Source organism: Simochromis diagramma, unplaced genomic scaffold, assembly GCF_900408965.1.
Source record: "Simochromis diagramma unplaced genomic scaffold, fSimDia1.1 OVJJ01000603.1, whole genome shotgun sequence".
NCBI lineage: Eukaryota > Metazoa > Chordata > Actinopteri > Cichliformes > Cichlidae > Simochromis > Simochromis diagramma.
This window is the reverse complement of record NW_024387414.1, coordinates 7046323-7074022: the sequence shown is the minus strand read 5'-3', so window position 1 is coordinate 7074022 and position 27700 is coordinate 7046323. Positions and strand designations below refer to the sequence as shown.

Sequence of the window (27700 nt, the reverse complement as noted above, 5' to 3'; positions counted from 1 at the left end):
CCTATTCTGGTAATTTACTCCTAGCTACTGTTGGGCTCTTCTACAGTAGGCTCCCACCATTTGCAGTTTAAAATAGTCCTTATTTTCTAAAGCAAGTTGTGTTAGTTCCATTTCCCTTAACTTCAAGACGACTTTTTTTTTTTTCGTCTGACTGGCTGCAAACAAATATTTGCACAGCAAATGGGCGGGGCTTCTCAGACCACAGTTAGAGATGAACACCTGAGATGAACCTATTAACAATTTTCTCACACAGAGAGCTAAGACTAGACAAAAAAAATTATTTTGACCTATTGACTAACAAAGATTACTTGCACATATGCTAACACACTCTGACCATTTTTTTTAAGATGAGCATCCAGCACTCTATTAATGTGACAGAACATAAAAAAAAAAGCACACATGGGGACATTTAAAGCTGCAGTACATAGATTGGATTCTGCTTCAAGCAATACATGTGCACCGAGAGATGCACTGTTTATCCGAATGTGTATATAGCTCAGTGTATTTGTTCAGATAGTAGAGATAACTCTGTTTTATTTCACTGCGACTTTTTGTTTTTTGTCTGTACTTTAGTTTAGAACAAAAAACAGACTGCTTTGAATAAAGACCTAACCTTTTATCTCCAGCAGTGCTGTCACAATGATTCTGTAAAATCCTTTGTGCACGTTCACACATTAAAAACCATTTGCAACTTTATTTCTCTAATATTTGATCCTTACAACAGACATTAGGTTGCATATTTATAAATCAAGCCACTTCAGTAAACTGAAAGTAACCTCCTTTCTTAAATGTATGAATTTATATAGAATTTACTGCTTTAAAGCTTTGCTCAAAACATGTTTGGTGTACTTTGCATGACATCACAGCAGCACTGCAAGTATGCAGAGTCACAGCTCTGCAATGTTTTCCATGCCATAAATGAGCACACTATACACATTATGCGTGCTTACTGCATAATGGTGGGATAGAAGTACCAAGGATCAATAAGAAGCACGAGCAGCAGCATCCATTAGACAGAGCTAGCCGACCAATGCTACACAACAGTCCAGCAACATTAAAAATACATCAATGCTCATTAGGGATATGTACTGCTGGACAAGATAGAGGTGTTACCTCTGCTAAAGGGTTCCCATCCAGAGAGCGATATAGTTTTAGTCAGGGTTTGACATTATAAGCTGTCAATCAAACCCCACCTTAGTCACTGTGAACTCTGACCAAATTCACATCAATAAATCGATGGAAATCAATCATGTGTGATGTAATGCACTGAGGGGTTCGGGGTAAAGAGAAAAGTTTGGCCAGTGGAGAAAACTTGTGTGTGTGTATAAATACACAGGTATGGGTTCCAATGAATGACATTCATACTCATTCCAACACACAAATCCAAACACTCCTAACAACATGTCTACTTAGAAGCTGCAGCCAGAGCGGATCCTTGCATGTGCTTGCAGGAGGCGTGTTTCCGTATGTATACTAGGAAGTAAAACTAGCTGTCGCAACAATTCTCTAGACAGCTGGAATTATTAAAATAAAAGACATAGTGAGAAGGACAACTGGAAAAGATGGCTGAAATGCTCCCGAAATGAACATATTTAGTGCCTGAAGAAGCTTTTGGCTTCCACACGGTGAGGAAAGCTGCTGAAATTCTTTAATCGGTTCCAGCACCTTTAATTAGTTAGCTTTGTGTCACAAATGCAAAGACCTACTGTGTCCGCAGAGTAAAAGCAGCACTGGTGATGGAGGTAGGCAGGTTGAGTCCCTTTGTGATTTCTCTCCAGATCTTCTTATTGATAACCTCGACGAGGCCTCCCTTTTCTGTCACCAGCTTGTACAGCATGTACAGATCTAGGACCTGCTTGGCCATGATTGGAATACGATTGACTGGGGTTCCTACGGAAGACAGGAAAAGAAAACAAATATGGCTCAGTTAATTATAAACAATGTCTTACAAAGGATGTCTTTGGTTCAAAGTGCATTTATGTCTCACATGGATAAAGTTTTTAATACTCAGACATTGAACCTTAACGCTGAGAATGGGCTCTTTCTGACCAAATACTGACACACAATGGAGTTCCCTCTAAAATGAAATACTTTTACCAATAGTCATCTTTACTTTGGAAAAAAAAAATCAAATAAAAAAAATAAGGCGGGAGCAAGGTGGAACAATCCTAATCAGCCGTTTCAAGTTTTTTGTTTTTAATGCAGCGAACAACCACTTTGACTGCCACGTCAATTCAAAGCAAGGCAGAGCAGCAACAATAACAGAAGCAGCAGAGAGAATCAACATACTGGCTGTGTTGCTATTTAAGCACAGTGCATGGCTAAATTTAATGACCATAAACCTCTCCTCTGCTATGTTAAAAAAAATGGCAGTTGTTTCCAGTTTAATTAGTCACAGTGAGCCCAGCCAGCAGTTTTTCTTTTTCCAGGGCCACTCAGAAGTACTCGTGAACTCCCACGAGCACAACCCTTAGAGTGGTCTGTGGTTGGAACATGCAAAAAGGTGTAAATGTTAATACAATGGAAAAGGACCTGTGTTTAACACTCGAATTTCTGCTGAAATATCTTGACTTGTAGAGACACTAGAGGAGAAAGTCCTGAAGGAATATCTTAATAGCAAAGATGGCAGTTAACCCCCCTCCCCTGTCCACAAAGAGTCAAACAAATGTGAGATAGGGGAATCATATGAGTCAATCATGTTGCTACATTGATGCAATTACACAGTTGAGTTCCATGACAGATAGAAATGTGTGTTGGCAGGCATATCTACTTTTTATTGTGGTAACGTTTTAAAGTGTCCTCACCGTTTTTCTTTCTGGTAATCAGATCGCAAATAAACATGTGAGTGTTTGTTCAGAGCTCTGGTAGGTTGAGTGAGGCTGATTAGGCCAGCAGTCTGGATTGAGCCAGAAATAAAAGCTGTATTGTGATGAAACACTGAGCATGTGTACTATAAATATAACCTGTGCGAAAACATGCTTAAGCTCATTTTGGGCCAACAACACTAAACTTTAAGCATTTTTATCAGCCTTACATACACATACAGTTTCTGAGTGACATTTGAAGTAAAAGTTATGACTCTTAATTAATTAATTAATTAATTAAAACAGGCACTTTGTCTTGCCAACACAAATCGGCCTAGAGGCAAGAATGACTTTGATTTGAAGTTTTTACAGTGAAAATTGGATTCTGCTTCAAAATATCAGTCAATGGTGAAGCACCCAATATACTTTTGTGACCTCTACATATTGTTAAGGGTTGTTAGGATACTGGTTAGACATGGGTGGCGAGGGCTACTTCCTGTGAAATTTGCCTTGAAAACACATTAGCCCAGTTAAGCAATTTAGCTTGACCTGGAAAAGGGGATTCACAAACAACACAAAGCAAAGCTGCTCTAGACTTTTGATACAGATGCATTAATCTTGTCAACAGCTTATCTGCAGCGAAGCTTGCTGGGAGCTTGAGGGGCGGATACGGTGGGTGGATGAAGAGGGAGGGGTAGTGGGCGGTTCCTGTACGGAACAGAATCAAAAAGTGCAATGTGCAACAGTGTAAGCATGAGGCAGGAGGAGGGGACTGAAGGATCGTGACAACCTGCTAATCCACGGGCAGCGGTGGGTAGGGTGTGGGGGTGTGTGGGGGGGGCTCATGGATAGGCTGGTATAATGAAGCTTATTTAGAGGATTGCACGGAGTAAATCCACACCCCTCTGCGTTACTGCTGCCAGGCCCAGCACAGGGGAATCGTACAGATTTGTCTTCACAGTTAATGCCAGTCAATCCGCAGCCCCTCCACAGGCTGCTCTTAACCTGGAATTGGACTCATTAATGACTCTGTGAAATAGCAGTGTGATCAGGCCATGAAGATTAGCCCCGATTCATTTTCCTAAGTTAGCAACATGTCTTTAAGCCATGTGCAAAGGTCCTAGGTGAACACATGGACCTTTGGAGTGGGGAGATCAAGACACCATGATGGCACTAGCAAAGCACTATGACCTTTTAGGTGTCTTAATATTAGTGGTCAAGGAAATGTTTTACTACTACTGTATCCACTGAAAATCAATCGTCTCTAACCTGTTACACAAAAGTCACTTTTAATAAATCTTTCTCTAAACGGGCTTTGGAAGTACAGGCTAACTTTGGTGCTACTTTTTCATTATTCTGTGCACTAATGAAGCTTGAAGGCTTTTGGAACCTGCTGCTAAGGGTTAAGCATTTAAGGACAGTCCAGAAAGCTGGTAGGTACAATAACACATAAAAAGCAGAAAACACCTAAAAGAATACCACACACACACACAACACACAAAACAGACCACCGTACCTGTAAAATGAAGTAAATTAAAAAGTTCACCTTTATCCATATAAATAAATAACACAGTCGATGGTGACATCTAATGTAGTATTTATAGCTGATGGATTTTTTTTAGTTTGTTAAAGCTGCACAAAATTGTTCTGGGAAAAGGGGATCCTATCTTCACAGCCAATTAATGGAAAATCAAGAGTGAGCTTGTCAAGATGCTAGTTTCTTTTATAGATTATTTGAGTTTGAGTTCCTGTGGTAAGAGAGAGAAGATGAGTCGTAGAAAGGAACAAGAATTTGTTTAAGGTTTCTGTTTAAGACCAGGTGTGCATTTCCACTGGATTTAGCAAAACATTAAATTAACCATAATCCTAATGAACAAAACTCCTACCTCACTTTTTCTTTTGAGGGATATATTTAGAGGGAAGTATTTATATATATTATATATATTTATTTATATTAATGTGCCATATTTACAGCCCATTTGTTTGCACCAGACTAGCTGGACACTAAAAGCTTCACCAAAGTATCGAAGGATGAATAAGTGAATTAGAATTGGGACATTTTTATTTTGGTTACACAATTGTTGCGCCACTATCTCTGATCATTTGAGTATCAAAATAAGTAAATAAAACGGCAATTAAAATTCTGCTAAAATGATGAAATATGTGCAATACGGAAGGAAAGAATTGGAGTAATAATAGTGTGGATTAGTTGCTGTGGATTAGAGGGGAGTAAGGTGGAAAGAGCAACACCAAATTTAAATTTATATTGTTGCTGTTTTTGTTTTTTTTAAACAGATTTGGATAAATTGCTCATTCACCCCAATAAATGAATGAATAACATTTTCTAGAATGATTTAAACCGCTCAGTTTTGTTTTCATTTTGGCATGCAGCTTTTTCTTTGGCGCTAATTTTTGGGTGAAGGTGCCAGCTTCCATCAAAGTTTGACTTCAAAGCTTGACTGATAATGAAATTGTATATATATTAAAAAACACAACATCAACACAAAGCAAAAACCAGCAAAACAGCTGCCATTGGCCAATTGACATGTTCAAATGTAGCAGGTGAAGAATGGAGAGCTTCTACTAAATTTTCTACTAACAAGCAATGCATCAAAAGGACCAGCAGCGCTACGCTGCGACCATCATTCTTTGATGCAGTGCTGGACATCAATCCTACATTAAACAATTAATACAACTAAGGGGGTCAGAGATCAGCCAGGGGTTATTGATGTGTGAATTAAACTGCAGGTCAGCAGGAAGCCATGTTTTCATACAGGCCAGGCTGTGAACAATGACAGCACAACAAATGAGACAACAACGCTGGCCCCATAGTGACAGGCCAGCAGCTGGTTAGGATTTTTATTCACGCCAACACCTCTGTCATCATTTGCTGTACAATAAAGTCAAAACAAGACTTTATTAATTACATACAATTTTAGAACATAACCCATAAAGCCAAAAAGTTAACAATTTCAGACAGAAGAAAACAAACACAAATATCCATTTATACATCTTCAGTGGACCAGATGTGGTTTTAAAAAACAAAAAAAAAAAGGATTAATTATTCCATGTGTGACATCAGTCACGTTTCACATTTCAACATTGCTCAGCCACGGGTGAAAGCAGTGGGAAAACACCTTTAATAATACTGTAATTGACCAAAAATCACATTAGCAAGGCTTGGGCAGTTAGCCAGAGACAGTTCCCTCATTTGCGAAAACCAGCATGTCACCAGCCTTTGGTGTTCAACATCTGCTCCCTTTCCAACCCTGGAGACATTTAGCTCTAACAGGCTTAATTAGACCAGGCCCAAACATCTCTTTTGATCACAGTGGCACTCTGCCTCGCATGCACTCTGCTCTGGTGGAATACCTGTTCCCACTTCAACCTCAATGCTTAATTTCCACTAGAGAAGACTAGAGACTTTATGATTACCAACACAACCAACACAAGACCGTCTCTTCCTCTAGCAGACAGCTATTGGGCGTTTCATCTCTCTGTAAAGACCTGATTTGTCCATTCGTCTGCTCTGAGTCTATCTGTAATTGGCTGCAGGCCTCACCTCCCATCATCCTTTGCCCCGGACTGATTTTTCCCCAGGGACACGGCCATCAGAAGCATAGTGATTAATGGCACCAGAGGTCAGAGGTCGCTCTGGTGGGAAGTGCCGTGGCTGAGGGCCCCCAAACCACTACCCAACTCTTTCCTCCAACTTCCACCAAGAACACAAGAGCCACAGGGCTAGCCTTCAAACAACTCGACTTCAGACGATAACGGATGCAGATTATAAGGACAAAAATGCAAGAGGAATGTATTCGTGGAACAATATTTTGAGGAGTAAAAACAAATCATTATTCTTATATTTTATAATTAAGATGCTTTCCCGTAATGATTCAAGTGCTTTAAACTATGAAATATAAACTCCTCATCTAAAAAACTCACAATAACACAGTATCATATGAAATAAAGAAAACAGTATCTAAAAATCATTTCAGAGGCTTGTGATCACTTCATAAGGAAATACGGCAGAAATAAACCAGATAAATTAAAAAGAAAAAAGAACCCATTTTGCCCTTTTGATGTATTATAATTATTGATTAGAGAGAGAATAAAATGCATGACTTTGTATCTAAATGACCAAAAAAAAGGAACAAGTTCATTTTATCTGACCTCTGACCTATTTTTAGCAGGAAACAGCTGTTCACATTAAAGGGTCTGTATAATAAATCAGTTGGGTGCCCCTGACGCCAGTAGTGGTAAATTAAATATTGCTGACTTCACTTGATGGGCATTTCTTTAAATAATTAAGTGACAGCCTGACAGCCTTACTGCGGACAACACACAGGAAATGAATTTTTTACTGAATGAACATTGACTGGTGTGAGGTTTCACTGTCATCTACAGTGAAGAAAGACAGGGAAAAGAGGAGGGAGGGGATTAAACACCACATCACATCATCTCATCGTTTTTGGTTTCTTTAACTCTTCTGATCAATTTAGAAATTCCTCGCAGGGATGATTAGATTTTTTTTTACTTTTATTTTTAATATGACATTAATATCTTGAAAGTCCCCTTTGGAGGGAAGAAAGGAAGGATGTAAGGAAGGAGAAAAGGAAGGGGGAGGTGTGGTAGCTAGCCAGCTGGAGAAAGACTGGATTACTGGATTCTTACTGCAGTAAGAAAGGTGTCAGCCAGCACAAACAGCCCCTGGCCTTGTAGCAGTGTCTGAACCCTTTTAGAGTGCCGCTGACCGAGACCTTTCTCCTCTTCCTCCTCGCTACCTCAAACACCACGTCTACACAGCAGATCAGACTAAACCAAAGTTATCTCTTGTTTCTTTTAACTTATGTTTCCTCATTTCAATTTAAGTACATTCACTGTTAGTTAAACAATAATACCAGAATATTTATTTCCTTGAGACTGCTCCGGTCTTACTGATGATATTTTATACTCTGAAGTGCTGAGATGAAGTTTTTATGAATCCCTAATGTGCTACTTCAGATGTTTTCTGTGCATGTATATTAGATACTACTCTCAATAGAAAGAAATCCTTGTTCCCATCCATCTTGAAGGAATTTTGTTTGATGACATTGCATCTAAATACAGAAAAATATGTTTTCATTTTTAGAGAATACCAACACAGACCAGCCCAAACCCTTCATTAACCTGGGGCAGGGAGACACTGACAAGGGAGATAAGTGTCTGGGCTCCACATGCTGGGAGTTTACTTTATGTAGGCAGCCCCTGGCTGTTTAGTTTATGTTCATACTTCAGGCTAGAATATTGTCAGGACCCTGGTGTTCACTGGGGCATGTTTGTTTTATTTTTAATGCACGGCCAGGGACATAAAAGGTAAAAAAGCCTTGAGTGCATGGAATTTGCTATCTTTAGTCCAGACAGAGCCAAGCCTCACACGACGGACCAATTCATATCAAGTGTTAAGATATGTAGTGCCCTCCACCTAAGGGAAGTTAAATGTAACATTACACTATAGATGCATTGCTATTCTAAGCATGAAGCTAAAGCTGCAGCTGGCAGAGTCACATAAAGAGAGAGAGAGTCATCTAATAAAGTCTATATAATATAAGTCAGTCAATATACTCCTGTATCTCTGGCTGCAGAGGTTTCATTACTTTCATGTCAATAAAATGCAATTAATGTGAGCTGACAGGCAGACAAAGGAAAAAAAGAAAAGACAGGAAAAGCCAAGAAATGACTTATCTTCTGTCAACTGTATTTGACCGCTGCTGTGATAAGGAACACAAAAACCAAGAAAAACAAAGGCTTTCTATTGCTCTGTGAGGTTGAAGTGAAAATAAAGGACGCCACGTAGAATGAATTACACTGGAACAAGTTAAGCCACATTCATCCATCTACAGAGATAATGTGTGACAACATTATCAAGCCCGGCCACTGCATGATGTCACTATACCAACAACAGCACAGTAAAGAGATTAACCAATGTAAGGACTACATAAGGCACCATTATCAGCTTACAGACTTGCACAAATAATAACATTTTCTCATATGATGAATTTAACATGTCCCTTTGTTGATGAAAAATTAAATAAAAGGTTAATAAATTCCTCTTTTTTTTTTTAAATTCAAAAGCCAGCAGATCCTCTCTCTTCCTTCATCCAGGTTTTCCTTCTACCTCAATAAAAAGAACAATACTTGAGGGAAAAAAGGCAAACACTCGGTGATGGATAATTCACTTGAAGCTATATTTGCTTAGAAAACAGGGAGAGGAGCTTCTTAGTAAGAATTATTACAGTGAGCAGGCAGCCAGTATATTAAAGGAGCTGTCTTCTGTGCACTGTCAACTGCTCTGGGATCGTGTAAAACATCGCAAAGCTGGCAAGTCTCCAGACAAAAGTCAGAAGCTGTAAATCTCAAAGGCTGCTGTTCACACACTGGGAAGTCTGTCAAGAATACACACAATGACACTATTAGAAACTGAATTTGACAATTTTTCAAGTGCAGAAATCTCTGCAATGATAAAGTGGACAAGATTTTATATGGTGTTTTAAGTATTGGTGGATCCTTAATCTTTTGACAGCTCTGTCAGTAAAGTATCTCAGAGGTGAGATGGATAGATGTACAGAAAGAAAGACAAAAAGAAAAGAAACACGACTCCTTCTCTGTGGGTCATGAAGATGGGTCACCTGTTGAAATAGAGGGGGAAGGGGATTGAAAAGGTTGGATGGCGCGAAAAGTGAGACGGCCTCTCCATTTGTAACTCAAGTCCCCTCGATTCCCAGAGACCAGGCAGATCAACTGACCAGACCCCAATCAACACCGGAGCCATCAGAGAGATGGATGAGTGGACGGGTGGATGGATGGATAAAAGTGGTGGTTGGGGTGTCTTATGCTGCAGGGTTATTCAAAGTCACTGGTATTTTTAAAATGTCTTGTACATCAGAAAGAGAGAAGGGAAACATACATTCAGCACATTTATCCCAGTCCAGAGAGAGAATATTTTGCTTGTTGATAAGTATATCAAGGGAAAACCTATTTATATAAAATGGGAAACGTCGTAGGACCATGTGTAGTATTTCTGCTTCCTTCAAAGTAAGCTCAAAGCAGTAAAGGAAAAACTCCTTCAAGGTTTAAAATAATAAGATTAGGCTATATTAAATTTAGACAAAGGTTAGGTATATATTTAAAGTCACTGATTGATCGGGACATCCTGACAGATGCTTGCTGTCCGTCTCCTATAAATTGTATTAAATGCATTAAATTCTGCTCTGCTTAGTGTTTGACAAAAAGTAAGATTATTGACTGACCAGTGGTCAACAGATGTTTATGGATCCACCTACAAGTCCTTCAGGGTGTTTTTACTTATCACAGATCTGGTTAAGTTACTCCACCCAACAGCTTTTAATTGAAACTAAGCAAACATTTTCACGGGAATGCGTTTGAAAACCTCTGTGGTCGGAGAGATTGTCAGGACGTTCTTTTAACAATTCTTTACCTTGTTGAAGTGCTTGAATGTTCTCTAACAACTAACATTTATCATTACAGGCTGTATGTTTCCAGCCAAGCTGCAGGAACTACTGAAACCTGTTGTGCAACTCATGCATGAAATGTATTTACAATTTGTTCTGTTAAAGCTTGACGTTATTAAAATTGTGTGATGGTGTTTCCTTTTCTGTGACTTATAGCTATGACCGGATTAGAAAAAAAAAAAAATCTATGAGCATGGTACAGATACAGGGGCTAACAGCAGAAAACAGCAAGAGTTTTGCAGTGTGTGAGTGTTGGGAGGAAAAATGTTTGTTAACACATGTAGTAAAACTAATGATACAGGCCTGTACTATGAGTTACTCTCACTTGGAAAAAAGATCAGTGAAAGCTGTTTTGTACACATATTTTTAGTCCTCAAAAGCAATTTATTATAGGTTAAAAATTAGTATGCATGATTGCTATTTACATGTTTGCCAAAACTGCTGGAACTCGTATTCAACAAGAGAATATAAAATGCCATGTTGCCTTTTTATATCCTAATGTCAAACTTTAAAACTAGGCCATATATCAAGGATAACTTCTGCTCCAAATCTCTGCCTAACTTGAAAATCAAGTGAGACTACAGTAACCGAGCAGACTGGCTGAAAACAAACATCTCTGATCGTCCAGTAAAAAGTGTAAAGAATGTATATGTGACAGCTACGAGAATACAGCTTGGTCTACGCATGAAAGGGGGGAGGAGGGGGTGGAGGTGTTTCGCTGATTAAGCTGCTGAGGTGAGGCTTAAAATTTTCCACCCTTCAAATTCAACTGAAGCCAGGAAGAGTACGACAGTGAGGGGAAGGAGTAATATTTAGACCAAATAAAAAGAACACAGATAAAGCTTAAAAACAACAACTAGAGGAAGGAGGCCTGGACACAAATAGAGAGAGGGGAAAATGCCATGGTGCAAACAGACACACAACAGCTATTTAGTAAGTACAACAGCCCCCCCAGGCTTCATAAAAGGACTGTTTTACATGCATTTTTGCACGTTACTTTATGGCTTCAGTTGAGGGCTATAAGTTCTAAGAACTGAAGGCAGTGTGATAGAGAAAACTTGGGTTTCAGGTCTTTCTGCTTTAACCTCCTAATACTCGAACTCTTCCACGGCATACATTTTTAATTTCTCTTTGATATTTGGGCATATTGGGACCCGATGAATGTAAAAACAAAGAATTACAAGATTTTTTTTTTTTTAAACCTGATTTGTGCTTCTAAGAAAAATGAGAGCCACATATAAGGATATTCGTATAAAATTTCGACAGAACAGTGTCAGTATAATGTCCTCGTAAGTGGATATCAGGCCCTTGTAGAGCAAAATGGAATATTTTGGTCTAAATAATCCAAAATGTGATGTCCACATATGTGGACGCCAGGTCCTAGGAGGTTAAAAAATACACAAGGGGAGAAAAGAAGTGGTGAGGTAGACAAACAGGACAAACAGGACAGGACTACACACAAAACATTTTTTTCTCCTTTAGTTATCTTTAGTTGTAGTAACAAAAGTACTTCAGGTTTAAGAAAGGCCATCTTTTGAATTAAAACAGCATTTCACATGTTGTAACTCTGTTGGCTACAGATGCCTGGGTCTGACTATTCCACAGTGGACATAAATAAAACTTTTGGCTATGGACACCTGGGTTCTGCAGGATATCCTGAGACCAAAATACGCCTGGCCAACACTGGTGACAAGTCACTAGTCAAACTAGTTTTTGCTGGATTAAGGAGTACACATGAGGCAGTGATGACTTTACTGATGCACTGAGGGGGCCCTCTGTCCCATAAAGCAAGCTTTATAACACAGCTAACTGCTTCAATCAATGACCACCCGGATTGACGGATAAAGCCATCAGCTGATGAGCACCATTTGAGGCCGAGCACCACTGATCAATACCGGAGACATCAAATGCTATAAGCCTGGGAGAAAGGGGAATCTGTTCACGCACATAAGGGGGTTGTTGGGGGTTGTGCACTCATCTTGCAAATTTTACCTCTTGTCAATGCTAATTACTTTTGACTTCTAAGATCCATGAGAGTGGGTCATATGTTTACCTTTCAGGGTCTTAGCTGATGCTAATGCAGAGTGACTGAAAATGAAATCAACATCAGAAAAAAGCTTTCATTTGTAAGTAACATACAAGTACAATAAAACCCTTTTAGTGAATTCACGATAAAGGTTATTTGTTAATTTAGGGCTTAAAACTCTACAATTTATTTTTTCTTTTGGAGTCAACGATACAAAAGAAAGTAAACCACTAGAAAACTGATGATGACACACTGTATACTGCAACACTAAAGATTTTATTTTAAGCCTAACTGCAAATGATGATAACTCATCTCACACTCATATATCACCACTTGTTAAGTAACCACTGCCTTTATGTAATCATGTACCCCAAACAATAAACCACATCAACTAAAGCGCCACTGGCAAAGAGACAACAGCACTTGTGTGTTTCATGTCCATTTCTTCCCTCAAATCAAACGTCTTGTTTTCCATTAGGCACTCAGACCTCTGCTGCTGTGTGGCTTATGGAGCAAGGCTGCAAAGCTGCAGTGGAAGTGAGCTCAGGGCTATTGTACGGGTGTAGGGCTCCTCTGGGGGCTGTAATGCATTTCATACCATCCATCACAAGGGTGTGGAGGCCAGGAAACATTGCTTTAAGAGCACACACAGGACACAGATGGAGAAGCAAGACATGCAGATATACAGATAGCAGAGGCTTAGGGAATTTGTCGATCACAGGAGAATTCTGTGCGCAGAAAGCTTTACGATGGAACCACAAACCCCATTTTGATTGCCTAAAGATTAAATATATTTTATATGAAACAGCACAATGAAGTAAACAAGTTTCCAATGAACACAAATATAAAATTAAAAGCATACATATATTTACAGAAAAGCTTGATTTGGCACCATATTATTAATGTGCTTATGCTGAATCAACTTACACAAATCATTTGTAATTATTGAAATCTCTTACTTTTAACTTTGCGTTTCTTTAACTTAATTTACAATATACACTGCGGCCTACTTCCTTTAAGCAGGAATATACATACTACATTTTAAGTTCCTGTATTGCATACATTGTTTGAGGAACAGATTTCTTGCTGTTTCACTTTCGGCCACAGTTTTCTGAATTTCTTTCTTCAAACCGTTACTATTTTATCCAACTTGCATCACAAGTAGTGTTATTTTTTCCATTCAATAACATCCTCTACCCTATTACTTTCCCATTTCCCATAAGAGCATTCACTTGTAAGTATTTTTCAGTGAGTGCAAAACAAGATGGGTGAATGAACAGAGCAGCCAGCCAGTATTATTTTTACCCTGACCGATGACCTCACTGGGAAGCATGAATCTGTTTGAGGGCCTGCACTTGTCCTCGTGCCTACTCATATGACCATGGCGATTTAGGGTCTCAAATCCCAGTACAGTACGGTCGTAATTAAAGATGGACAGCACAGTGGCAATCGAGGGCTGTGGAATAGTCTGGCCACAGAACAGAGGAAATAACAGGGGGTGGAAGCAATTGGGGGCTGGGATGAAGAAACGCAGAGAGGAAAGGACACAAAGAGTAGCCTTAGTTGGAAAGAAAGAAGCAAAAACAAAAAAAATTTAAAAGTCACAAGATTTTAATCTAAGCTTCCCACAATAAACCATCCCACACGCAAAACATCAGGAAAACTACTATTTCCTTTTGTTTTGAAGGAAATGGATAACCACTCTAGATGCTTGTGCCCTTAAGGCTGGGCTGTAATTTGGCAGGGGATGGGTGGGGTTTGCCCAAACCAAAGACAATCTCAACCCTCAAATGTATCAGGGCAGTTACCACCAAATCTTTGATGAAAAATGCATGGGAGGATGTGTCCAAAAGGCAGAGTTTCATCTCTTCTTTTGGAAAATGATTAGAAAGCGGTGGTTGGAATCTATGTATCATTTGGGTTTCCACCCTATGCTGAGAGAAGGGCCCCTTTACTACCAGTTCTAATCTTCTTGTACAGTTCCCTCATTATCTTTCAGTCTGATTGGTAACCTCAGTCAGTTTCAGACCACTGGCAAAGTGCTTTGAAAGGGAAATCAAAGAACACTGCGTTCTCCCATACAAGCTGCCTGATGTCTCCTTTAACCTCTCCTCAGTGACCCTGGCACCCCGTCTGCACTCGGCTCTTACTTCCATGTTGGCCACATTCATCCCTCATCCTTTCTTTTGTCTTTTTCACAGACATCAGACATTTGACAGTCACATGTCTGATGTCTATCAGGGTTACCATATCTAAAAGACTTGCCTCCACTTATTTAGAGATCATTAATCATTGCGCGTAGGACAGGAGGCCCCTTAATCCAGCCAGTCCTTCCTTCCCCCGGTCTCACCAAGCAAGCAGGCCACAGTGCGGCCCTCCAACCCTATCCCCCATGGTGTTATCAAGTTTCAGCGGTTGTAACTGTAGCACAATAAACAGAGAGGGGAGGAGAATTCAGTGGGTGCAAAGGAAGAGGACGGGAATGAAAAGAAAGAAAAGAGAGGACATAATGACATTTCCTCTTTCTATTTTATTGGTGGATTCTGTGTAAAACATGCTTCACAGGCTTTAAGGAGAAGATCTGTCATGATTCAGATTATAAATGTAATAGGAAAACAGGGTTATCACAAAATTATGAATGAAAACTTTTACATCTACAGCCTTTTACCTGCCAAATCAATTAGCAGGATTCTAGTTCTGCCCCTACACCTCACCACCGCCACCACCACCTGAAAAAAAAAAAATCCTTTTAACTATAACCCAACACTTCATCTGAAATGGACAAATATGCTCACAAAACCTTGGGCTTTGTTGTTAAACCAACCAGGTGCTGCCACTTTCCAGAAGTTGTGGGGTGTTAACTAAAGGAAAACGAGTCCATATCACAGAGCCAGAGAATGTTCCTATTGTGGTGTGGTGTTTGTACAGAGGGGCTGCCTGTTACGAGGGCCAGTGTGAGGCTGACCAGGGGAGTAATATAATGCATACGTGGATCCCCCAGAGCCCATTCATGCTGTAATTGGTGTGGACAGAGCACTCGGTCTCTGGGTTACAGTTGGGGAACTTCCTCTAATGTCCTGCTGGGAGGCCACTGTTCCCACACCACAAATACTTCAAATAAAATCCATCTAAACCTTGGAGCGAAAAATGCTGTGCTTTGTAAAAGGTAATACAAAGGCATGTTTAACATTTGTTTTTTAGTCAAAAAAAAAAAATTGAGTGTAAAGGAATATGCAAATAATGCTACGTCACTAAATTGCTGACTTGCTCTGTTTTGATCAAAATCCCTTTAGTGCCATTTTTCTGTCTCCTGCAGCAAATTCTGGGAGCTTCAAAGGAACAAACACTGCTCTCCTCGTGCAATTCACTGTGGAGCTACAGCTAAATAAGAACCCTTCATTTCATTCTATAAATCTTCCCCTAGCCCCAACATCAGGACTATAATTTAATCACACAGACAAGTCCTGCTTACCACTTTATTACTATTAACAGAGCTAAATCTGGGATTTTCCTCTAAAATAACTCTAAAGCTGTGATAGCACAGCATGTGGTCCCTCTTAAGCTGAAGCTACACTTCCAATTAAGAGTGTCACACTGAGATGGATCTTGATCTCTGACCACGATGTGTGTGGTTTTCTGGTGAGAGGAGAACGAGTAAAACACTTCGTGGGGCGGGGCAGGGGTTCTCGACTGGTGACTTCACTGAACAGGAGCCTCTCTCTCTCTCTCTCTCCCTCTCTGGCTCTGTCCATCACAGCTCGTGGCCATTAATCATCTCAAGTGGACAGCACTGACAGGCAGTTGGCTGCATCACTCTCTGAGTTTCTTCCCTTTTTTTTTTTTTTCCTTCATCGAGCAACTGTTGCCTCATTTACTGCCCGCTCCCCCACCTTCTCAAAAGCCCACCTCCTGGTCCAAACCCCCATCCCCAATGACAAAGCGGTCGAGTGTCAAACCAAAACAAACAATCACCCATATGCTTAATCGAAACCTTTGAGGTGGTTAAAAGCATCAAGCCACCGCCAAGCTTTCTTTGCAGCAATTGGGGGTGAGACAGGAAAACCTGTAATGGATGTAATGAACAGTGATGTCACCGTAACTCATCTTGGCTAATATCCTCCACCCGCGCTCTTTCTATGTGAGCAGCCCTAGTGCATTTACATGTACATGTCAGGCCATTAGCTAATGTTTCTACCTGGAGCAAATGACTAATATATACATGAGGGTCTCCAGCTGAATGAGGCTGAGCTCCTTACGAGCAACAAATAGCACAGAGGTCAGTGGTGAAAGCTGGCTGGGTTCAGTAATGGATGTAACAAATATTCCTCTGACCCTACAGTGATCATCTGTGACAAAAAGAGGCGGGGGGGTTGTATGTGTGTCTTCTGTCATGTCTGTGATTCAAAGCCCATCAATGGGTTCCCTTTACACTCAGACTCTATTTAGGACAGCTGGTAAAATTCCTCAAGCATTAACGCACAGACACGCACACACACGAACACATGTGCCTGTTTTTAAGCAGCAGAGGCAGGAAATGCGAATCCCTCGTAAGTTTTCCTTCCGCCGTTTGCTTCCCTCTCAGGGCTCAGAGGCCCCACGCCAAGGTGGGAAAAGCACTTCACCATTTGTCTCACTCTCGCCAGAGTTTCCACTGGATTTAACTTAACCTCACACTCTGCCTCATTTTTCAGAGTCCACTTGTAATCTCATTCAATTTAAGAGGTATTTTCCCTTTGCTACGCCCTTCTTAGAAAGTCTCAAATAATGACATTGCATTTAAAGAAAAAAAAAAAAAAAAAAAAAACAGGCTTCCTAAGTGCTCTTTAATTACAAAAAATGGACTGCAATAATCTTGACAACATATCTATGAAATGAAATGGAGGGAGGAGCCAATGCACAGAAATTAGAGGGTACCGTGAATAAGAGCTTAGAGAGGCTTGCTCTTCATCTCATTTACTCTTGGCACTGAGTGTAAAAGAAATCCAGCCAAGCAATGCCCTATGATTAAGACTCCGGCTTGAGGGACAGCATAGGTCAGCCAAGTGGCTCCTGACTTAAGGGAGGGGTGAAGACGGCACTCTAGTCTAGCTGAAATTATACCCTCTCTTGTACAATGGTTTCATCAAGTCTCTAATGTCATATCCTGCATCTATATTTAAAGCACTGTGCAGCCATGGATATTTAGATTTCAACTTTGCACTTGTAACTGTAAAATAAAACTATTCAAATAAATAATACTTTTTAATCTCACAATAACTTTCCTTTGTCTTTTGCAGTATCTTTCTCTTGTAGATGAGCACTCTGGAAATTTAGTGATAACTGCAACAACTAGCACTGACTCTTGGACTCAACATTGATCGCTTGTATTAATGTTGACATGGGAACCTGAAACGCGTAAGCCGATTCCAGTTACACTCACGATAATTCTCTTTGGAAATGTAATTCAGTTAAACAAGTTAAACACCAAAGAGTTACCAGGACTGTGCTTCGTCCTAATTTACTTTATGGCAATATAATTTACAAGTTACATGTTAATTTGTTTGTTTTAAATCAGCGTTATTATTCACTCAATGTTTGTGCTGACTCGTTTCAAACTGCATGAAAAATAATGTGACACTGTAATCAGCTAGTTATCTGCTGTCAGGTGGCGATTTAGTCAGCTTGATGGATTTCTCCATCTGACCAGCGTGAGTAAAGGGTCAGGCAGCCACTCCCAGCGTCTGCCACTGGACAGAGATGCTAACAGGGCCTTGACAGATCCCGTCCCTCCCTCTCCTACTCGGCTTAATTCATCACCCACCAAACAAGACCTCTGGGTGGTAAGACCTAACCAGTCTCTCAGAAGCTGCTGCTCTCGTGCACCTTAGTGGATAAACACACATATGCAAGTACATACACATAGGTGTCGATGCACACGGGCCCATTTACCCAAAAAAAAAAAATAATTGCACAAAGCGATCATCTGTCAGTCCAACAAAACAAACTATGCATCAAATAAAGTTTCACTCATGTACGGTACCCACCACTGAAGCCTGTAGCAAAACATATTGAAGTGAACCACACACACACACACACACACACACACACACACCCACACACACACACACAGATTATCATCACCTATCACAGCCTGCCAAAACATAATGTGAAGTATGCACCACTGTAATAACATTGTGATTCACCTTGGGAGGTATTGCTCAAGCAGTGTAATTTGCTTTGCAATAGGTTTGTCTGATAAAAGCCTAAGTGCATTAGCAGCCCTGGTCAGACAGGTCTCGTAAGCAGTGTCAAAGCAGCACAAAGTCAGCTGATCCTTGAAGCCTGCTGGCCAACTAAGCTAGGCCACTGCCAGATCCACTTGACTCTGATGCTACAGAAACACAGGATCAGCTGAGGCAGATCTTACCTGCTGATACCTTAAGGCCTTTATGCTTGAGAGGGAATTAATGAAGTATTTCTCAGCCAGTGTGTGAGTTGTTTAGTGGCAAAACATGTTTCACTGGCATCAGACAAGGAGTTACATTCTGTATGTACTTTCATCCTCGTTGATTTTGTATGGCTTCTAGCAATTGTATGAAGAAGTAATCTATTTGTGCTGCAGGTGTGACATTGCTCAATCAACACTGAAATTCCTGGTGCTCTCTAAAAAAAGAAATTAACTTTAGTGACACATCTGTGGCAATTCCCATAGAGTCACACTGAAAGTTAAAGTTTAAAGCACCTTACATGTTTTGAGAGTAGGAATGCAACAATATAATAATTTCCATCTCAGAAAATATTATAACTTTGAAGTATAATGATGATAACTTATAGTCTTCCTTAAAGTCTAAAAAGTTATCTAGGTCCCAAATAAACCTCCAATTCAATGCTCCATCCAGTACAAGCCAAGCCACAGGATCTGATATTAGTAAAATAATATTTTTGTATGCTTACCTCTTTTTTGCATGAAGGCAAAGAGATCATCCAAAAACTCTTTTCTTTTTGGGTCATTATCAAGCTCATACAGCTGTAAAGAAAAATAGAACGTTATTGGGGTACTGTTTGCTAAAAGTAGAGCTGTGTGGCTGCTCAGCCACAGTGTCTACTCAATTCAATTTTATATATAGCACCAAATCACAACAACAGTCGCCTCAAAGTGCTTAAGTATACAGTTTATTGTCCAGTGCTTAATCCTGAATGTCTGTATTTTCTCTACTGCTCTTTTTAATGTTAGACTGTATGATGATAGTTCACAATAGCATTGCAAAACGTTGTAATTGCACCATTGTTATGACTCATATACTCTATACATAATGTTTGTCTGGAAGATATTTGTTCTTTTTTCTCCCTGAAATGTTCTTTTTAGAACAGATGCTTTCATCTCACTTAACCACAAAACATACATGTCAGCAGCTAACTGTTATCTTTGAGGTGTGCACAGATGAATCTTTCAGGTTTCGACACTTTTAGTTCTTTGAAGCTGGCTTAGAGTTTCAGGAACACATAGATCCTGCATTTTTATAGTTCTGCAATTGTATAATACTTCAAAAGGTTGACCTATATACATGTCCTACATATGCTACTGAAATGAGAATGTATGTTACCACAAAACTGTCATAAAGGGCTCCTTTTGCTACTTTTGTAACAAAACGTTTGGGATTTTATTTGTTTTTCACCTTAGCAAAGTCTCTGGAGGCCTCTCCTCTTCCTCTGCTGCTGTCAGCCTCATCTGCCCATCCTGCACTGCCATTCTGCAACAAATGAGAGTAAATACAGATGAGGTCAGTAAAAAAACGAAACAAACAAATAAGCAGGTTTTCACACATCAGCTCTGGATAACTTCAGGTAATTCAAGTTTTGACACAAAACAGGAGACAGTCTGCTTCAGATGCATTCTAACTACTGAAATATACAAATTACTGAAAATACTACTGAAAATGCTCCATTTGGGTGAGTTGGGAAGTTGGCTGCGTAGAGCAAACTTAGAAATTAGCTGCACTAATTTCAGGTGGGCAGAAGTAGGTAATGTGTGATTTGACAATCCCAAACAGGCACATTGTTAAATGCATCTCCACTGGGAAATTTCGACAAAATGTTAAGGCTCCAGTCTGTGGGTGCTGAATCGGCTGAGGAGACGACCCTCTCTGTGTTGGACTCAAACCCTTGCCAAGGAGTCCATAACATAAAGAACTTTGCCGTAAAAGTGAATGCTTCCCATTGAACCCACATTCTTCCAGTTTAACATTTGTTTAATCAAGCAAAAAGATATACTGCAACACTAATGTATATACAAATTTATTATTTTTAGAAAACTGATCTGTTGTTACACCAAACATTTATTAAGTTAAGCCTGAATTCCCTTCAAATAGTTTGCAACAAGCTTTAAAAGTGGCGCATTCGCTAAGCCAGATAGGACAAAGTACAATCTGCAATACACACTTATCAAAACAAATATATACTCAAAGACTAAGGGTGCATAGTCCAGGGGTTGAAGTAGTAACCTCTGGAGTTATGGTACCTCTGAGCTCCTAAATCCCCCCTCCCCCTTCATCCTCAAACATCTCCATTTGACCTAAACCATCTGCATCTGGGCCTGCCCTGCCCCCAACAATGTCTTCCGACCCAGCTGGATACAAGGGCCCCCCATCCTTCAATCTTAACGCAGCTGTGACGGGTGGCCAAGTTCATGGAGTGTAGATGGCAGTCAGGAGGGGCCAGAGAAGGGTGGGCTGGTCAGCAGCCTTGGCGCCCACACATACACACACACACACATACACTCACACACACATACACACAAACGCAAAAGCTGATCAAGGCTATGTGTATGTTTGTGAGTGCAGGAAGGGGGGGCCAATGGCCCCACAAGACGGGAAGGAAGGAAAATAAGGGCAGAAAGGGGTGCACGGTATGTGCCGACCAGGAATGTCTCCTAAAGACAAAACCTATAAAAGCATCAGGAATCAAAACAAGATCCGTTTGGAGGGGGACGTTAATAGCTGCAGCCTGGAGTCTAGTTTCAACCAGGAGCCCATTGGTCAGTGGCAATTACAGGGCCTGAAACAAGAGCCAGGGGGGCAAAGGTTGTCAAGGCCCCTGAGAGCAAGTCATTTTCACCCTCTCACTCTCAGTATGTGTAACGGTTGTCAACAATTGCTCCCTATACAAATACCATCAGCCATCAAGTTGAAAACCTACTGCAAATGGTGGGTTTCAAGGCAAAAGCATGAAGACAAAATGAGACATCTGCTATTTAGAAGGGCAAACATGGTCTGCACCACACCACAAGCACAAACTATCCAATGCTGTAATGCTGTTAACAGGGGCAATGACGACATGTGATAAAATGCTTTCTTTTCCTTGAGCAACCATAAAAGGGTTTGTTCGAAAATGCTTCCCCTGTGTAAAAAACGTATAGTTCTAAAGTTCAATGTTCAAAACTTAAAAAAAAAAAAAATCAACACTACGTTATCCTACTGGACTTCACAGACTGTGAAGTGTTGTATTGAAAATGTGTGCACAACAAAACCTTTTTCATCATCAAAAACAGCTTCCTATATTATACAATCTCTTATATGTGATCCAGATTAACATATCATGTAAAAGTAAACATAAGTTATGGTACATCTGAAGGGCCTATAGACCTTTGCTCACAGTTGACCACGTCTGTTAAACTTTAACCATTATAAATGATTATAAGGGAAGATAATTCACATTGCAGACATATGTAGTCCTACATGGTTAGGAAAAAACTGCTGGCAGCACCTTTTATACAAACAGGATGTTCCCCATTCTGTGACCCAGAGTTCAATATTTCAAGATCAAGATGGTTACGTTTCTGCACTGAGAGGACACAAAGTAAAACTTATGTTTGTTCATTGATTCATCGTCCAAAAATTCTTACTATTTAACAGGTGCTCTTGTTCAAAGTAAAGTATTTTGGGACTTGCAACATTACAATTAGCTCCCAGTTCATCAGTGTTAGATGTTAAAACAAAAGAAGCAGACTGTAGCGTCTGGGTTGCAGGCACGCATACAAACATCACACTTCCCTGAGTGACACTTGTGTCATGGGAGTGCAGGGGTCAAGGTGTTCCTGATGTTAGCCTGGAACAAAGGTCTAAAGTGACAGAACACCAGTGTCCAGTCAATGAAAGGCTTACTGCTATATCCTGACTTGTGAGTACATCTAGTCCCATATCTAAAAGACAAATATAATAATATTAAAGAAAATGCTTTCTACAGTTGACATACTTTTTCTAATCTTTCAGACAATACAACAAGAGGCACCAGATCTTCTATTACTTTGTCTAATTATCTATTCCTCGTTCAGTGAAAGGAGTAACATCTAATATCTAAGAATTTACTAAAGATGTATTTGCAGACCAGTGGTTATTAACATTTCATTCCCACCTAGTTGCCCACACATATACCTTCTCTATGCCTTAGGCCTATTATTCTCACCGCATTGTTCATGTTGCGTGCAAACAGCGACAGCAGTGTCGCTTTGTACCATTTATACCAGCGCTGAGGGTGTCAGTACTCTCTGCAGTGTTCTCCTGAATAACCATTGTCAGCAAAAACAAAAACTCCACATCAAAACCTCCACAACAAGAGGTACAGGAAGAGAAGACGTCAAAACCAGAAACAACGAAACAGAAATTATTTCCAGAAAGTCTCATCTCTCTGTACAACAGTATTAATTTCATGGATCAATAATTTTCTGCATATTTTCATCTAATACCTTTTTTTCCTGACGAAAGCGAGACAATAACTAAATAAAAACTAATGCAAGAGGATGATAAATACGATGAAATGTACTGGCATTTTCATCAGCAAATAAAAACAAGATGAAAATGCGATTCATTGATCCAATCAGAACTAATTAAGTTGTGTAAAAAGGCAGGAGGAGTTTTGAGGTGATCCAATCAGAAGTAATCTCCTTGTGCAGTAAGGTTAGATGCGCACATTTGAGCTGCTGCCGCAAAGACAGGTAGTGAGGGGGGAGCTCGCGTGCTCTCAGTTTCTCATGAAAACGTGACAAAATTTCAAGAATGTCAAGATTTGGGAGGAAGAGAAGAGTAGACACATGGACACGTTCAACATTTGATGTCAAGGAAAATAAGACGCTTTGTAAAACGCGTGGAACAACTCTCCCTGGAAAAAACATGGCAAACTTTTACACTTGAGACTTTAGTGAGCTGAATCAACTTTGGATTTAGTCTGTGATAATCTTATGATAATTAGGCTTAAATCTGACTAAATATCAGAATAAATGTCTAAATTATGACTAAAACTAAATGGCATTTTAGTCAAAAGACTATGACTCAAACTAAAACAAAATTTGCTGTCAAAATGAAAACCGCTGTACATCTGAATCTCTGAGCTTCTGTACTGAAATATCCTTAAAATGGCAGCAAAACTAGTCACAGCTTAAGCAAGATTTCAAAAACTGAGATGCGTACGAGCGGCCAAAAACACACCAAAGTACAGCTTATGCCAGTTGATGTAAATTTAACTTTTTGTGGTGTTGTTTGTGAGGCTGAGAACAACGAGCATAAAGGGTCCATTACAGTTTCACTGTTGTAAACAAAGGTGAAAGATGAGGAGAAATTTAATAATGTGACTACTTTAAAGTTTATATGTTGTTGTTTTTGTTTGTTTGTTTTTATTTAAAAACACACAATACAAGCACACATTTAAAACCGACGCAAACACACACATTAGACTACTGCAACTGTGGAGTGCTTTCCTGCTCTAAACCACGACCGTCAGTTTTTCCTCTTCAGCTGCAATAAAGGAAAAGTAGATTGGCTGATGTGATAAAGAGCAGATGGTGGCCAAGATAAAAACAGTTAACTGCAAACTAACATGTGATGAAACAGACAACGACTTGAAAAGGTATTATCAGTTACTTCAACTAGACATCTTAACCAAAGCCACAACAACTAACTGCCTTCCTGCTAAAACAAAATGTCTGCACCACTTTGTTGATGTTTTTACAATACTTTTTTGGTCTTTAAACCAACAACTTCAAAGTAGAGGCGAAATAAGACATCGGTTTTTGGCTGACGGATAACCATTTCCACATATATTGTCCAATATGTCTGGATATTAATATTTTTTCCATTTTGTCACCAGATTATATTACAGAAGATAAGCACTGATTATATTATAAACTGTCTTCTCACATAATGTATCCATCAGAGTAGCTTTGACTCTAATCTACAGTAGGGATGAATGAAGTGAAAACTGAATGAATGAAACTACTCTTAACTAGGGATGAACAGAAGCCTAAATGTTGCTTCCCTCACTAGTTTTCAACAGAAATTTTCTTCTTTCTATCTGAGCCAGGAAGCTGTAAACAAGCAAGGCGGAAAGTAAGACAGTTCACAGCCATAGAAACAGCATAGCTCTTCAGCACTTTGAAAATGAACAGTTGTACCCATCGTCAGAGTCAGCAAGCATACAAGCAAGAAAAAGAAAAAGAAAAAAGTAAGGAAAAGAAAGCTACTTCTTGAAGAATGTGATTAATGGTTTGAAATGATTGAAATGATTAACACTATTAAATTAGTCATTGGAAATATTCTAACCCTCAGTGATGCCTGCAGCACACAAACGTGCATAGTGACACTCCCCTGTTTTCATGTTAGGTTCCTAATTATTTAAACACTATTGGAAAATGTATTAAAATGTGACATAACAAAAAATGGAAAATAGTGTCACGCTATCTTTTTGTGTATGGTAAAAAAAATAAAATCAATAGCTGGATATTTTACTCCCTAAAAATGAGTGCCGAGCTCAGGCTCTACTATGACAGATTCCCTATAATTAAGTCTTAGAGTGTAAATTCAGCTGCCACTTGTAAGAATGTGAATACGTTCAGATGGCTCTATAGAAGACCCTCTGCTTCTTCAGTTGGGTCAAAAAAAAAAAAAAAAAGCACAGTAATTGTAAGATGGAAGCGATTAACCCTGAATAGACATGTTGGCTCTTGAATTGAGACCTTGGTCAGCTGAGGAATGTTAACACTATGTTGTTGTTGTTTTAAATGCTAGAGTGGATAGTGAATTGTTGGAAACACTCCTTATGATAAGTCGATTCATACCCTACATCACTTTCAGTGCTCAACCCAGAAAGCAGTTCTTAAAGAAAGCGATTCCCACACCCTGCTTATATTTATGGCAGTCATATACAAGGCCTGGCTTGTCTGATATAATTTGTAATTGCTTCAATGAACTGCTGGAAACATGTGTCTTTACATTAGCACCTATACTTCAAGTAACTTTTTTAATGCAGTATAGATTCTAGACAGTTTTTACATTTTGAACTTATGGCCGGAGTATATTTATGTGAGCTAATATTTCAATTAGGGTCAAATGATATTATATATCTTTTCCAGGTATGGCACGTGTATGCGTGTGTGTCTATGCATTTGTACTACTTACACATGCGGATGTCTATACGTGTGTGTGCGTTGGGTGGAGGATAAACAGAAGCCTTCATATGTTTAAACAGCCTGTGTTCTCTCGCCGTTTCTCACATGCTCTTAGCAGGTTTACTGGACAGGCTGTGGGTGGCCTAATCACATTACGGCCATACGTGACTGACTGGCACAGCGCCAAATCAGGGATAAGAATAAGGTAGATGACCATTAGTGTGCAGGAGTTTGTCATCCCACAGGGGGATGAAGGAAAATCTGTGCACACGTTGACATACAGATCACACCTCTGTGCCTGGACAAGTTCTCCCCATAGAAATCGTTTCTAAATGGGGGCCAAAGCTTCCCAGAGATGATGAACATTTTCATAGATTGACTTTAAAGACTTTGTAGCACACGGGTGAATAAAAACCAGGCTCCACTATAAAGCTAAAGCTAATATTTAATTATGCAGTTTTTGTTAAATCATCTCAGTAAAAAGAAAGAAAGAAAAAGGTAGGCACTGACAGAGATAGCAGTAATCTGCTGGTCCTTGAGTAAAACATGCAATTTTGGCAAAAAATAAAATAAAAATACAGACAAATGCAGTGTGCATTTGTGCAACATTACTGCCACACATTTCAGTGCACAACCTTTAACAAGCCGACATTCTTTGAATCACCCTGCACTGGACAAACAACACAGCACGCACTCATACTTGAATGTTGGTGAATAGCTTGGAGGTAATTCTACTCAGCCATTATAGAAAGATGTCTGAGGAAGAGCCACCATTTTAGTGAGGCCAGGCATGCCGGAACAAGAAGGGTTAATGGCTGCTGCTTGGGGAGAGGGGGATGGATGGCATTGATTGCTCAGGATGTTGACAGCACTTCTCCAATTTGATAGCGGTGCTGTTATTAGATGAAGAGGCTTGCTCTTAATAAAAGCATCATGTGATTTGCCTTCACTCCTGATGAAGGCAGATGGGGGAGACTCAAATACCAACCACTCAGCTTAGAAAATAATCACTTTTCAACTAGTTGGGAATTGTTTTAAGATATTAAAAGCAGCTGGGAGGAAAAATAGACTAAGAAAACTTCCACATTTGTTTTTTAAAACAGATTAGCATCCATTTGAATAGTCTGCAAGCAGTACTGCACCTGAGGGAAGTAGGTCGTTTTCATACTATAGATAACAGGTTGATGACTGTTGGGATGGGAGTAAAAGCAAGCTCATCTAAAGCATGGAGTACAAAATAGTTGTTGTTCTGCAGACTGCAAGAGTGACCCTGTAGACTAAACAAAGGCTAATGACAAGAGGCGCATGTCTGTGCCATATTAGAACCCTGTTAGCCCTGAGACATACCCATAACCCCCGTCTTCCTTATTCACGCACCGTTACAGCCCTGTGTCGCACCCTACACAGCTGAACATTGCAAACCAAGTCCCCTGGGCCGCAGCCATTGAACAGGCAGTCCAAATCAATAGCCCTGGATGTGCAAACACAGGGAAGTCCCCAGCCCCCTCCGGACGCAATCTCACAGCATAAGTCAATACTCATCATCCTCAGTCATCTACCGCCAAGCCAGAGAGACTGAGACGAGGGCAAGATCACTGCTCCCAGAGTTAACCTTCCTCTGCACCTTCATCAACACAACCTTACTTTAAGTAACACGGCACAGGTTTTCAAAGAGGACCCTCATCAAATTGCTGTTTTACTTAAATAAACAATGTAAGGCAGCCACACCTAACCTCAATGAAAACAAAATACATGCTCATACAAGCAAAATCCCTATAGCAACCGCAGGCACTAAATGAAGGGCAACAGAAAGTTCAGTGCGAGCTCTGCCAGAACAGATAGGAGGGAGGTTGGCTTTAAATTCACCAACATTCCTGTACACCAGAAACAGGATCTCACAATAACAGGAGAGCCCCTCTCATCCCACAGGTACTCTTAACATCTCATT

General features: G+C 39.9%; 1 protein-coding gene across 2 annotated transcripts in view; it reads right to left on the bottom strand.

Annotated features, from left to right (window-relative positions):
* The window catches only part of LOC120720925 (AT-rich interactive domain-containing protein 3B-like), a 55346-nt gene that overhangs the window by 6821 nt on the left and 20825 nt on the right, over positions 1-27700 (bottom strand). For both annotated transcript variants that reach the window (XM_040010798.1, XM_040010799.1), the window contains exons 3-5: positions 19994-20068; positions 19272-19344; positions 1707-1890 (exon numbers count right to left, since the gene is read on the bottom strand). In XM_040010798.1, coding sequence (XP_039866732.1) covers positions 1707-1890; positions 19272-19344; positions 19994-20068 — 332 coding nt within the window. The remainder of the gene's footprint in view (positions 1-1706; positions 1891-19271; positions 19345-19993; positions 20069-27700) is intronic.